The sequence below is a fragment of the Lingula anatina genome, chromosome 5 (genome assembly GCF_051362555.1).
Source record: "Lingula anatina isolate TDL-2025a chromosome 5, LinAna3.0, whole genome shotgun sequence".
NCBI lineage: Eukaryota > Metazoa > Brachiopoda > Lingulata > Lingulida > Lingulidae > Lingula > Lingula anatina.
Window position 1 is genome coordinate 8,289,221 of NC_141771.1, and position 15,231 is coordinate 8,304,451.

The 15,231-nt window shown below is 36.8% G+C and overlaps 2 protein-coding genes across 2 annotated transcripts; both read right to left on the reverse strand.

Moving 5' to 3' along the window:
- Nucleotides 1–300: 300 nt before the first annotated feature.
- On the reverse strand, nucleotides 301–3,382 carry LOC106167542 (uncharacterized). The gene is made up of 6 exons (XM_087013447.1): nucleotides 3,364–3,382; nucleotides 2,924–2,982; nucleotides 1,947–2,023; nucleotides 1,363–1,573; nucleotides 1,023–1,108; nucleotides 301–718 (listed from the first exon to the last, which is right to left on the reverse strand). Exons 2-6 carry the CDS (start codon nucleotides 2,973–2,975, stop codon nucleotides 536–538), a joined length of 609 nt encoding a protein of 202 aa, XP_086869573.1. The 5' UTR covers nucleotides 2,976–2,982; nucleotides 3,364–3,382; the 3' UTR covers nucleotides 301–535.
- A 4,820-nt stretch (nucleotides 3,383–8,202) lies between these two features.
- On the reverse strand, nucleotides 8,203–13,011 carry LOC106167529 (carbohydrate sulfotransferase 11-like). The gene is made up of 2 exons (XM_087012475.1): nucleotides 12,279–13,011; nucleotides 8,203–9,754 (listed from the first exon to the last, which is right to left on the reverse strand). The coding sequence occupies exon 2, from the start codon at nucleotides 9,747–9,749 to the stop codon at nucleotides 8,661–8,663; it is 1,089 nt and encodes a 362-aa protein (XP_086868601.1). The 5' UTR covers nucleotides 9,750–9,754; nucleotides 12,279–13,011; the 3' UTR covers nucleotides 8,203–8,660.
- Between the last annotated feature and the right edge of the window lie 2,220 nt (nucleotides 13,012–15,231).

Sequence of the window (15,231 nt, forward strand, 5' to 3'; positions counted from 1 at the left end):
GAGTGCTTAGCGCGAGTGGATGTCACATAACTCTCACTGGCTTGGAGTCTACCTATTACGTACATCCTTGAAATAAAAACAGTACAGTTCAGACGTAATAAGGACAAAAAAGACAGAAAGTGATGGGTACTCGTTCTTTTCAGTGTCTTTTGTTTCTCCAAATACTGCAAAGTTTAATTGTGAACACCTTCTCCCGATTTATGCCTAAACCGCAAACTATGGATAGATAGAATTAAAAAACCAAATATTAGAAGAAAACTTTTATTAACTTCAAAGAGAACAATAACAACACTTTACTGATTAAATTCTACAATTTATTGCTGTATAAATTGGGTGTTTTTTTCGAAATGAAAGCAATGGTAATTTGAAACCAATCTCTACGTGGTTTAAATGTCAAATGCAATAAAATTTATTCTTTGCTAGTCAATTTTTCAACACCACATGACTTAAATCGAAGAGATATTAGGACACTACCACATGTAGTACATGCCGATGTATTAATTAATAGACGCATTTTTGGGTTGCATTGGCAGAGCTATGGGCACATGAAGCGGACTTCGTAATCTTTGCAAGTCTGCCCACTCGGCTGATCGTTGTTCACGCAGACGAATCCCTCAGAAGGCGTGCACTTGGTCTTGATCACCTGACCCGCTAAGTCCCAACGCTGATTGGTTCCCTTGACGCGGCACTCGATCTTGATTGGATCGTTGTTTGAGCACTGAAAATGAATGGTAAGTTTTTTAAAGTGAATTGCGATACCCTTTACAAAAAATGACATAATTTGTTGAACAACCATGGATCAACATTGGAGTGATATGTACATTTTCAACGCTGTCTAAAATCACAGCGTTTTCCTAGAAACTGTATTAGCAGTTACACATTAAGTTCAAGACTTCCCAATACGTAAAAGAGTACAAGATAATTTAATTTAAGTACAAGACAATAAAGCTTACGGGAATAAGAATAACAAACCGGAATTTAAAGTTATTATTCTACTATATTATTTCAAACACTGCACGTACAGGATTAAATCCGGTTTTCCCAACATGTTCCCAGTCCCCAGTACCGCTGGGGTTGTCCCTGTCGAACCAGGATGTCCACGTAGTGCCTTTGGGATAAAATACACTTTGATGATTTTAATCATCAAATACAATTGAATGATATTAAAATATCAATCAACATAATTTTAATTGTTTCATTTGACTAAAAAAATGACAGAGGAATTGGTTTGATGTCAATATGGACGTGCATTTGACAAAGAAGTGCAACCCCTGATTCTCTAAACATCTCTGTTTTCCTTATGTAGAAGAGCACAATTACAACCGACGGCGTCACAACTAACACAATCTTCCATATACATACTTGTAGACGGACACTTGTATCTTATCTCATAGTCTTTGCAGCACCCAGTGTTCTGGGAGTTGCGGCAGACCAGGCCCTTAGAGGGCAGGCAGTGGTACATAAGGGTGTTCGGAGCTGTACCGGCCCAACGTGTGAACACAGTGGTGGTTCCCTTCACGCGACACTCTGCCGCGATGGGGTTGCAGTTCCCTCCACACACTTCACCTAATGCCTGTTACGCATAGACAAAGTAAATATACTAGTATTGTTGAATATCCAACCTAATGATTTGCACTACTGGCAGTATGTAGTGTTTGGAATATGGGTAGATGGAAAAATTGGTAATGGAGTTTTTAGATGCATAAGACTGAGCTGGCAAGTCCTTTACTCAAAATTAAGGGCTGATGCCATTCAAATTACATGATATTTAACATCACCATACAGTACCATACAGTATACCGTGAACAAGGATTGTAACCCTCCTCCCACTGTTCCCCTACCACCACCACCATCACAAGAAAACTTATTCTTTAACTAGGCGGGTAAAGTGTAAAATACCAAAACCAAGGGCAAAAATAGCCCAATACAGGTAAGAGTCGATTCACCTTTTGGCCAGATAAAGTTTCCCAATCTCCAGTCCCTGATGGGTTGTCGCGGTCAAACCAGTTGGTCCAGTAATGTCCTAAAAGAAGAGGAAAATTATATGGATTGTGACTGTTACCTAGCTGTGGTAACAATACATGTATTTGTTAAACTATAAAGCTCTTCTTAATGCAGAATACGATCGATAGAGGGTATTACATTGAAATTAATGTGGTTATATATGTCAATCTGGAATTAAGCATCAAAACGACAACTTCTGTAATTTAAATGACGAACTGAAAGGCTTGTAAGTTGTCGAAAAAAGCCCAATTCTTTATCCATCTTTTTACTTCCAAGGAACATAAACATGTTACATATATCTACCACTGCCCGTGATTTATCAACATATTTTGTATACTACTAATTTAAAATCAATCAAATAGTAAATGATACTAAAAAGAAGAAAAGAATGTAAAAATCTAAGCCACGCCCTGTCTGATTATTTGACAATATATGTCTATCACATTTATATTTGGCGGGTAAAGGCATGCTGTGCTAAAAACAAACAATCCATGCCTTTCTGTAAAATGTGGTCGTATGGATTTGTGATAAAAAACATTCATAAATGGATTAAAACACTTGATTTTATTGTTCACGTTACAAGTAACTTTCATTGAAAAAGTAAAAAGGTTATAAATTTAGGATACATTTGCTGTAGAATGACTAAATATCTAGGTGTTCATTAGATAAAAAACAGCATTTCACTGGCATTAACGAAATGTGCTTTAATTTATCTCTCAATGATATTTCCTTATTGAAAAGGTTTCTATAACGCATGATTTCTTATCCCGTCATCACAAGGTTTTGAAAGACTTGTTTTTATCTTAAGAGGATATTTGATCAGACGCATATACTTCTTCATTTACTTTTTAATAACTGAAAATCACGAGAACGGTTTATGAGAAATCGGTGCAATTGAAAAAGAAAAGAATGTAGTTACCTTGAACCTGAACCACCATCAGGATGCAATGTATCACTAAGATACCTGTCATGTTTTTGCTGAAACGAAAAGAAACATTATATAGTTAACTATACTCAGGCCTACCCAACTACCAGACTCGGCACATAAGGATCCTGAATTAACCGGTATATCGGACCACACTACCCGGTTTCAAGGTGGGTGTCATATCGCATTTCGAAGTATCAGTCAGAACAGCGACAAGATGAGCCCGCGGTCGTCCTACAAAAATTGTTCTGGGGTATGATACTCCGAAATGCGATCTGACACACACCTTGAAAACGGGTAGTGTGGTCCGATATACCGGTTAATTCAGGATCCTTATGTGCCGAGTCTGGTAGTTGGGTAGGCCTGATACTTACAAACTGTACTTCATTTTAAGTATATTTGACTGTGTATTCTAAATGGAATTCATAGCATACGATTCACAGCATTTGCTTGACCAGGCCGTCTTCTTCTTCTTCAATGAGTTCAGCTACGTATACTTTTTGCATATCGTTCAACCGAGAAGAAAAACTAATAACTGTCGCAGAACACACATTAAGCCAAATAAGTAGAAAACTTACATGTGCAACGTCTCTTTCGTGCGGTGCGGTGCTGTGTCCTTCTCTGCATTAAGCTACTAAAAGCCGTCTGTTAAAAAACCCGTTCCACGGGGTTTCAAAGATACGCCTTTGCTTTTATTACGTCAAAAAAAAAGGGACGACTTTGTCAATTATGCAAAGTTAAATGTATTCGCACTTTGACTGTTGACTTGAATAAGCTCCAAAAACAACTCTATTTCCTGCTACACCTAGGGGTACCTAGAGGCGATAATATTTAATCGTACAATTTCTTTAAGAAAACTATTTAACTGCCCTCAGGTAGTTTAGACATATAATCAATTTGTCTCTCTATGTTTCGTTACAAAAACAGACATACAGATGATCACCGTGTCATAATTTGAAAATACGCGGAATTTAAAAAGATGCCAGGCACGACACAGCCATCTCACCCTCGATCCAAACAAAAGAGGACCCTTGTTAATTTTTGCGGTATAACTGTGCAACCACACCTAAACTCGTCTCTGTCCTTCTGATAACACTGAAAAACATACCAAGGAGAAACGTCATCTATAAAGGCTTGGAAGCCATAAAATTTGTGGACTTCAGCGATTCTTCCCTCTCTTGATTTCGTTACAATAACGAAATGACTTCCACTATGTTAACATTTGTGCTTGCTACGCCGTTTTTTTAAACTGTTTACATGGAATCCATTGTTACCCATCGACACCAACTATTCCTAATATATTTATTATACCCCAAGTTGAAGCAAGCCTTTATCTTGGTTTTTTCAATGCTTTTAAACATACAATCACTATTGATTGGGGAATAATATCTTGCTCAATCGCGGGTTCCTTTTTTAACCACGCGTGAATTTCTGTCAACACTTTCAAACCTGTTGAGAAATTTGCAGCAACCACCACATTTAATGTAAGCACAGTAATTCACAGGTATCAAGGTCCTGAAAATGTCACATTCTCTTTGTTAAAATGCTTTATGTTATTTGCCTCTAAGCTAACATCGTGACTGTTTTATGTATCTGCAATTCTAACTACAGTGAGTCCTAAAAATAAGGTGATCGGTGGACCCTATTTTGCAAAGGTCGACTGACTCATACATTCTAGCTACTATATGTAAAGAAAGTGATTATTTATCTTATGTTCACTTTTTTAGTTTGTGTTTTCTTTTTACTGTTTAAGATACTCGTAACAGGATGTACCCCCATTAAAAAAACACGTGTTTTCACATGTTGGGATGTGTTTTTGACATCAGGTACTTCAATTTTAATGATCTTCTAATTTACAAGGTCTTAATTGTGAAATACGAAAAGCTTTGCAGTATTTATAAACACACAAAATATGACCATTTTTTTAGTTAATTGCAACAGTAATTTCAGTCAAAGAACAGCCAGCCAACAAAACGTTTAAGACTGATATTATGAAGCAGGTCTCTTTACATGTATCGGATGTGCTATTTGATGTACTATTTTTGAAGTTCTGTTGTGTGTCGTTCAATTGGGAATTGTCTGTTTCACATCCTCGTCCGCTGGATGGTGATGGGATATAATGTTAGTGGGACATGTAACGGACACAGAAAACGAACTTCGTAATCGTAGCAATTATGCCCAGGTCGCTGTTTTCGCAGGTGAACCATTCAGAGGGCGTGAACTTCACCCTGGTGACCTGCCCTGCCTTATCCCAAGGCTGCTTGGTTCATCTGACGCGACATTGGATGTCAAATGGTTCATGGTAAAAACCCCCGATAAAAGAGAGAAAATGCTTTTGTTTGATGGATAGATGGGTGAATGGATAGATATAATAAAACAATAAAATAGAAGAAAACTTCGTAACACGGACTTAAATCGACGAGACATCAGGAAACTACTATAGTAGAACATGTCGTTGTATTGATTAAGAGACACATTTTTAGGGGTTGCGTGTGCAAATTAAGCTCTAGTCAAATAAAGCGGACTTCGTAATCTTTGCGGGTATGCCCATTCGGCTGATCGTCGTGCAGGCAGACGAATCCCTCAGAGGGCGTGCACCTGATCCTGATCACCTGACCTGCTAGATCCCAACGCTGATTGGTTCCCCTGACGCGGCACTCAATCTTGATTGGATCGTTGTTGGAGCACTGAAAATAAATGATAGGTTTATAGTTATTTTGCGATATCCTTTACAAAGAAGTGTCATAATTCTGTTCAAAATCATAGGTCCAAATTGGAATACCCTAGCTACTGGGTGGAGGTACATATTTTCAGCACTGTCCAAAATGAACTGCATTTTTTTAAGAAACTGTAGTGGCAGTTATACCATAAGTTCAAGACCTCCGAAATAGATAATTTAGTTTAAGTACAAGGCAATAAAGCTAACGGTAATAAGAATAACAGAGCAGAATTTAAAGCTAATCTAATAGTACATTATTTCCCAACATGTTCCCAGTCCCCAGTACCGCTGGGGTCGTCCCTGTCGAACCAGGATGTCCACGTAGTGCCTGTGAGATAAAATACACTTTGATGATTTTAATTATCAAATACACTTTAATGATATTAAAATGTCAATCAACATAATTTTATTTTATTTGACTAAACAATGACAGAGGATTTGGTTTGATGTCAATATGGACGTGCATTTGACAAAGAAGTGTAACCACTGATTCTTTAAAAATCTGTTTTCCTAATGTAGCACAGCACAATAACAACCGACGACGTCACAACTAACACAATCTTTCATATCCATACTTACAGACAGACATTCGTACATGTACTTCACCTTATGCCTGTTACATAGACATAATGCCTGTTACACATAGACAAAGTATATATATATATATATATATATATATATATATATATATATATATATATATATATATATATATATATATACTTTGTCTATGTATATATACTAGTATTGTTAACTATAACTATATATATATATACTAGTATTGTTAACTATAAAACCGAATGATTTGCACTACTGGTAGCATGTAGTATTTGGAATATGGGTACATGGACAAATTGGTATGCAGTTTTTAGCCACATAAGGCTGCATGAGCTGGTAATAGTAAATGATACTAAAAAGAAGAAAAGAATGTTAAAGTCCTAATCACACCCTGTCTGATTATTTGACAATATATGTCTATCACATTTATAATTGGCGGGTAAAGGCATGCTGTGCTAAAAAACAAACAAACAATGTCTTTCTGTAAAAAGCGGTTGTTTGGATTTGTGATAAAAAACATTCATAAATGGATTTAAACACTTGATGTTATTGTTCATGTTACAAGTTAATGCATTGATAAAGTCTAAGGTTATAAATTTAGGATACATTTGCTGTAGAATGACTAAATATCTAGGTGTTCAGCAGATAAAAATCAGCATTTCACTGGCATTAACGAAATGTGCTTTAATTTATCTCTCAATGATATTTCCTTATTGAAAAGGTTCCTATAACGCATGATTTCTTATCACAAGATTTTGAAATGTGTTATCAGTTGCATATGTGCTGAAAAAAGCAAAAAAAAAAAAAAAAAAAAAAAAAAAACAGCATACACTTTGTAAAAATGGTCCGATCAAGCTGATTTTCGATCTCGACCTTTATTTTTATAAGATTGATCACTCCTGTAGTTTTAAAGACAAAAGGCCTATTGGTTTTTCTTGAAATGTATTATCAGTGTAACTTTTAATAAAATGGTCCGATCATGCTGAATTTTTAAATTGACCTGCATATTATGAATATTCATCAGTTCTGTAAGTTTCAAGTCAAAAGGTAAAATGATTTCCTACCTATTGTGCTATAGGTAAAAGTGCACGGCGACGATGGCTACGACGAGACGAAAGACGCAGCTAGGTGACGGCTATATGAACAGACAAATGTGTGTCTGTATATAAAAAGCGTTTTATTAAACCTCGCCTCAATATGCAAAAATGTAGCAACAGATCTGGGTACGTGGTAAAGGTCTATGAGAATCAGCTGAGCTGCATGCTGAATACAGAGAAGTTTAAGAAAGTTGTGTTGAGCGGAGTTGAGCAATTTTCGTTATGCCTAAGTGTGGGTTGCACCAAAAAGGCAGAAAAGGATCTGGCATTCGCTGACAATCTTCTATCTTTGTCTTTGACGTTCTTCGGAAATGCCATGACTTTCTTACTAACTTCGGTGACAATACATGTGATGCTAGAGATTATGGTCGCCTCAAGTGGTTTACAGGTAGATCATCTTAAAAGCTGACAGTCTTTCAAATTAACTGCCATCTTAACTACTGATTGCTGATGCATTTTAAATGCATGGTAGTTGACTAGGAGCTCGTTATTAATAAAACTTGTTAATTACCGGTACGCACCGCCGCACTTCCCAAGCCATGTAATAACAGGTAACCTGTCAGATTCTTGGTGGGCTTTAATATTTGTTCAATATATCTCTTTTATTTCATGGGGTAATGTTATTGGTATCTATTTTAAAATGACGTTTAATATCGATATTTAAGCAAGTGAGTTCAATCACGGTGGCGAACATTCATGAAAGTGATCGCTCTCAGGGTATCTTGAAGCATACGTATCCTCAGGCATTACTTCCGCGAAATAAAACGTGGTTGAGGAAAAACTCGATAAGGAGCGGTAATATTTAAGAAAAAAAAAAGAATGTGAACTGCTCTAATAAAATTATTCGTAATCCTGATTCGTTACAGGAAATAAAACGTTGTGTGCTTTTTAATTTATTTATTAAGGATTTTAAATAATATAAAAGATTTATAATTTTATAATTGATAGCCAAGTTCTTCGTCTTTACGCAAAACTTTTTGCAAATTCATGTTTTGTCAAACCCATAGTAGGACAAGGTGAATACGGGATTATCGGATCAATATAAATTGCACTACTCATGAATCATAACTTGACCCATCCTTGCATTTTGATCATGTTTTGTACCATTTCTAATTATCTAATTATCTAATTAAATATTTTAGTATTTAACGAATCATGACTCACACTTTACAGTATGCTGTGTTATAACACTGCCCATTTAAACATGATTATTTGTTATTTTCATCTAAGTTAATCATAGTGTAAATTTTTAATTAAATTGTTACCATGAACAGCATTTCTAACAGGTTTCTAAACGTTCTCTTAGTTGCCAATATGAGAGTTGTATTAAATTCACTTCACTGCATCCTCCTTTTCCTCACTCATCATGCTCATAATTAAAAAGTTTGAAATCTCGGCTGTAAATTCTCTTTAATTCCGTGATCTGCTGGGGCGACAGCGTTTTAAAGGCCTCTTTGACGTGTCCGTATGTTTTCCGTTTCATAGAAGAAGGATAAAGAATTTTCTGACGAATGCCGATGTGTTTTGCTACTTGGTCAAGATCTTCGTCAAAGTTTTCCAATTTGCCTATGATGTCATAGCGCACCTGGCAGGGAAAGCACTGTTCTGATATAGGCAACCAGTGGGTGTCCACATAGCCATCAACTTTCCAGGAGCCATCTTTGGTATTTTTTGCGTGGTCAATGACAAACTGAATGAAATCCCTGAATGGGAACAGTTGGGTGAGATTTTTGGAACGATCTCGCGGAATCATTGGGCGATGAAACAGACGCCGAACGCGATTGAAGAGGTGCCAAGAAATCCCACTGACATCGTCACTTTCGAAGGAAGTGAAATGAAACATCATTCGATAATAGGAGACGAGACGCTCGAAGGGGTGTCGCACAAACAGAACTTTTGTGTAATTTTCTAGCAGACGTTTTGTGGTTTCTTCAAAGTTCTTTATAGCTGGGGTGAGGTACTGGTATAGGGTTCTTTCTTCCTTCCAAACTTTGTGAGCTTTGTCAGACATAAAATCCAAGTCCGAGGTTCTATTTTTCTGTTTATTGGCTACAATGAACAATCGTTTGACATTTGTGGACCCTGCCTTGAAAATTTGACAGAAAAGAACCTTATATTTGTCCTCAATTAGGAACTGGATAGGCACTACAAGTCTTTTTCGCAACAGTTCTGTTACAGCTTTGACGTCTGCATCTGGAGACGCGGCGATGTTACAAGCTGATTTTACCATCTTTGCTCTTCTGTAAACGTCCTCTATTGAGGATTGTGTGGGGAGAGGGCTCTTTTTCCAGTGAAGTCTACACGATTCTAGCAGTGATTTCCAAGTATCAGAGGATGTGAGACCCAGCATCCAAATTACCGTCCATACGGTGAAAAGGATTAAGATATGCTTCCATGGCTTTTTGCACCACACCAACAGTTTTCTTCGAGACACCAAATGTCCCATATTTCCTGAAAACATCAGAAACAACTACAAGTATTTATCTCAAATTATTTTAATATTTTATTTTATATAGCTGTATTCACGGCATCGAAGAGTATCCATACAAATTCACAAGCAATTAGACACTATTTCTCCGTACTGATCGTGCATTTACTTGTTTCCTTCCATTGTCCATGCGTGATAACAAGTAATTGTTCATTCTCATTTTGCAAAGCACCATTCAACATTGCCTTATTGAGTAATTTCTAAGAGGCTTGTTTTCAATTTATAAATATTATATATATATATATATATATATATATATATATATATATATATATATATATATATACTTGACATTTAACATGGAATATTTCAGTTTCTAATGTATACCTAGGTGAAAATGCGTTTTTTTTTCACAAACTCCGATCTCATATACGATATGTGAATGGAGGAGTGTGTAGTCAGGTGTGTCGCTACCAATTAACTGATTACCAGGTTTGTTGCGCTGCTGCATTATGTAATATGCAGTGATTTAATTGGGTAGTGCTCCTTTGGGCAGGTCAAAGCTTGGCTTTGGCAAAGCATGGTTCTGTCAAAGAAGTATCCATATGTCGGTAACTACTGCATAGAAAAATTTGAAATTTTGCATGCAAGTGGTCGGGTTTGCAGTGCGTAAAATGAGCTATGCAGTGCTTTACAAATTTGTTAATCTGTGGCAGAATGGGGCGAAAAAGACAGGCATTGCCAACCAGGTAATTGCGCCAAACGAAACGGTCCGCACAGTTTTACAGAGTAATGACCAGACTGATGTACCTACACAGAGGCCACACCCAATGTATTGAAATCTTACCACCAGGGTACAGGACCCACTGTCTTTCGGTATATGCTGTTGCAACTAAACAAAAACCACCAAGTCCGTTCAGAATGAGGGGTAAATTACTACCAAAACGCATTTTTCTAGGCCCTTAGCGAACACCAAACTTGTTTTAGCAGGTTGGAATACCAGACGACATCCGAGGAACCCACTGTAAACAGCAAAACATCATTGTATGTTTCTCTATTGAATTGGGGACCTTGACTGTTTCTGGGTCGAACACTGAAATCTCGTGACATTCTTTATTGAGGTCAGATTTCACCTGTACCGCTCAACAGTCAAAACAGAGTTTAAAGACATCCAGAGGAGGCCAACGACGAAGCGTGTGCCGCTTCTAAAGTGACTAAGGTCATTAACAGCGTCAGTATTTGGAGTGGATACCACATTGGTGCCAAAACACCAATGGTAGTCATTGACGAAAACCTGAACCAGATCAAATAAAGAAATAATCTGGGAACCACTTGGCTATCATTTGATAGGGGACAACTTACGAACAATTTTAGGTTGCACGGTGAGATTGCCGGTTCATACAGAGCACTTTTAATAGCAGTTTACTTACAGAACCAAGGGAATGAGCAGCTTCCTTGGTCATCAAAATCGCCATATTTGAACCACATAGACAATATGTGGGTAGGCCATTACTCTCCGAATCAATGGCCTACATGTCCTACAACACAACTTGACCAAATTGGGCAGATTTTGACCGATGCCTGGAATGTTATTCCAGATTGAACTTTAAAAACCTATCCCAAGGAATGCCTTGCCACTTGAGAGCGCTGGAAACAGCCAGAAGAAGTCAGGCGTAACAGCGACCGTTACTGTGACTAGACACTGACATGAGGGTCCTTTGTGGAGCGTTTAACTCTTTTACAGACAATAATTTGGATAATATGGAGGTCCAAAATATCCCTTTTAATGGTTGTCGTATGACATAGAATAGGCAATGTGTTTTTGTTTGCTTCTCTGGCGAATTCCATTAACGAACTGCTGTCACAATGACATCAAAGATATAATCAAAATTATTAAAACACCATTTTAATCCTTATTTTCATTTATCAGTCTGAAAAATAAGAAAAAACTGATGAATAATGATGTGCAAAAAATATTCCATATTAAATGTCAAGTCTGTATATACCGTATATATACCGTATATATATATATATGTACCTGTATATAGGGGATATTTACTCATGCTTGGACCATATTGTCGGAGACATTTTTAAATTATTAAAATTATTCACATGCAAATTCAGTAACTTCACGTCATAACTTTTTATTGTAAGCCGTATTGCCTTATAATACGTCAGGGGCGAGGCAGGTCTATCTGAAGGTTGGGGGGGGGGGGGGAGAGTCCGGATCGATAGGCCTCGGATGCGAAGCCGATCATCGCCTTCTTGGCGTGGGGTTCGGGGCCTGCTCAAGGGCCCCAAAAAATCTGGTGTTTTGGAGGGCAAACCTTGCCCTTTGGTACGGTTTAGAACTATGATTTAGCTAGTCAGAATTGTGATTTCAAGAGAGGAATATTTGTGTGATGTATTTTTCAGAAATCACCCCCCTGCCCCCCTCTAAATCAGCCACTGAGTTCAGCTACATATACTTTTGCATATCGTTCAACCGAAAAGAAAAACTTTTAATTATGCAGAACTCACATTAAGCCAAAAAAGTAGAAAACTTACATGTTCAGCGTCTCCACGTCAATTTTTCTGGTTTTTGTGCATTGCAGTAGCGCAGTGACCTTTTCTGCATCAAGCTACTGAAGGGCGTCTATCAGATAACCCGTTCCACGGGGTTTTAAAGGTACGCCTCTGCTTTTATAACGTTACATAAAGGCGATACTATATAATTGTACAATTTTCTAAAGAAAGTTATTTAACTACCCTCAGGTAGGTTAGACATATAAATCAAACTGTCTCTCTCTCTTTCTTAACAAAAAAGAGATATAAAGATAATCACTGTTTCATAATTTCAAAATACGCGTATATTAAAAAGATTACGCAGTAAAATGCATTACACGGCCATCTCACCCTCGATCCAAACAAAAGAAAACCTTTGTTGATTTATGCGGTATAACTGCATGTGAAGCCAAACCTAAACTGGACTCTGATAACACTGAAAATTATACCAATGAGCATGCAATGTCATCTGTAAAAGCTTGGAAGCCATAAAATCTGTGGATTTCAGCGATTCTTCTCTCTCATGACTTCGTTACAATAACGAAATGATTTCCAGTATGTTACCATTTGCTAACGTGGATAAGAGTTTGTGCTTGCTACGCAGTTTTTTTAACTGTTTACATCGAATCCATTATTACCCATTCATCGACACCAAATATTCCTCATACATGTATATTGATTATACTCCATCATGACTGTTTTTATGTATCTGTGGTTCTAACTACAGTGTATCCTAAAATAAGGTGCTCGGGGGACCCTATGTGCAAAGGTCAACTGACTCATACATTCTAGCTACTATATGAAATAATAATTAATTATTTTATCTTATATTCACGTTTTTTTATTCTTATTTTTATTTTTAATTTGTTTATTTATTTATTTATTTATTTTATTTTATTTTATTTTATTTTATTTTATTATTACTGTTTAAGATACTCTTTACGGGATGTTCCCCCATTTTAAAACACCATGTTTTCTGTACATTTTTGATGGGGATTTTTTGACATCAGGTACTTTTATTTTAGTGGTCTTCTAGTTTACAAGGTCTTAAATGTGAAAGACGAGAAGCTTTGCAGGATTTAAATATGACTTTGAGAAATTTTAAAACGCACACAGTATTTACATTTAATATTTTTCAGAGTAATATGCAAGTATGCATTAAACAATAGCACTGGAGTCCAATGTTATTGGTTTTTACATATACATACGGCACAGAAAGATTTGACCAATGAAGAAGATCATTTCATCGTGCTTCTATATACATACATTACGTTAAGTGTATTTTTGTTAATTGCAACAGTTTTCAAAATGGCAACTGATCCTTAATTTAAATAAAAGAATAGCCAGTCAACAAAACCTTCAAGGTGGATATCATGAAGCAGATCCCTTTACACGTATCGGAAGTACTATTTTTGAAGTTTTGTTGTGTGCCCTTGTTGTGTGTCGTTCAGTTGGAAATTGTTTGTTTCACTTCCTCGTCTGCTGGGTGCTGAGGGGATATAATGTTATTGGAACATGTTACGGACACAAAAAAACGAACTTCGTAGGCGAATCCTTCAGAGGGCGTGCACTTCACTCTGATGTTCTGGTCCGTCTGATCCCAGGGCTGATTGGTTCCTGTCACGCGACATCGGATGTCAAATGGTTCATGGTCAGAAAACTTGAGAAAAGAAAAAAGTCGCTTTTGTATCCTTTTTTCACATTCATAATATTGACATATAGGTACGTCAATTTAAAATGCATTAATTAAGGTGAAACAAAATTGTTTCTTCCAAGTGCCATCTTGGTATACTCACCGGACACAATACGGCGTATGTTTATACTCATATCCGTACTAAAAATTAACCATGGAATGAAGAAAATTGAGTATGCCTTAGCTTGCATATTTCCCAAATCATCAACTGTTTAAGTGTTACACAATTACCACCATATCAGCGTCTATAGGCACAGGAAAGGCCGTTAGACATCTATAAAGGCATCTATAATGCCTATATTTCACGTATTTAATCGTTCAAGGTTATCAATTAAGATAGAGATCATGCAATTGCTGTTACAGTGACAGTGAAAGAAAGCTGAACGTTTCAGTAAAATAACACAGGGAGGAAGTTGAAAGAGCAGACGAAGGAGTAAAATAACTCCATAGAGCCCAAAGGAAACAATCCATACAAGAAAGGTGATCTTCCATCACGGACCACACAACGCAGGAAAACCACATTATACCGGCTGGAAGAACTCGCTATACTGGTAGAGCACTAAGATTGGTTCAATTTAACAACGGAATATTATATAACTACCCTCAGGTAGTTAAGACATATAATCAAACTGTCAAAAGGGGCTATAGGTGATCACGGTGTTATAAATTTGAAAAAATACATAAATGGGAAAGGTGCCAGGCGTGACTTATCACTGGTGTTACCCTGGATCCAAACAAAAAAGGACACTTGTTGATTTATGCGATATAACTGTGCAACCACACCTAAACTCGTCTCTGTCTTTCTGATAACACTGAAAAACAAACCAAAAGAGCAACGTAATATATAAATGCTTACTTGGAAGCCATAAAATGTGCGGACTTAGCCTTTCTTTCCTCTTTTGATTTCGTTACAATAACGGAATGATTTCCACTATGTTAACATTTGTAAACGTGGATCAGGATTTGTGCTTGCTATGCCGATTTTAAACTGTTTATATCGAATCCCCTGTATACCCATAAACCCCTACTATTTCTTATATATTAATGTTTCCCTAAATAAAAAGCTTCTATCTTGTTTTTTCTCAAATCCCTGTTTTTAATATGTATTAGTTTTGATGGGAAATATACTAGTAGACTTGCTCCACCAAGGATGCGCTTTTTTCCTAACCACGCGTAAAATCCTGACAAAACTAACTAATACTGGTAAGATATTTGCGGTAACCATCACTTTTCATTGAAGCATAGTAATTCATGGGTATCAAA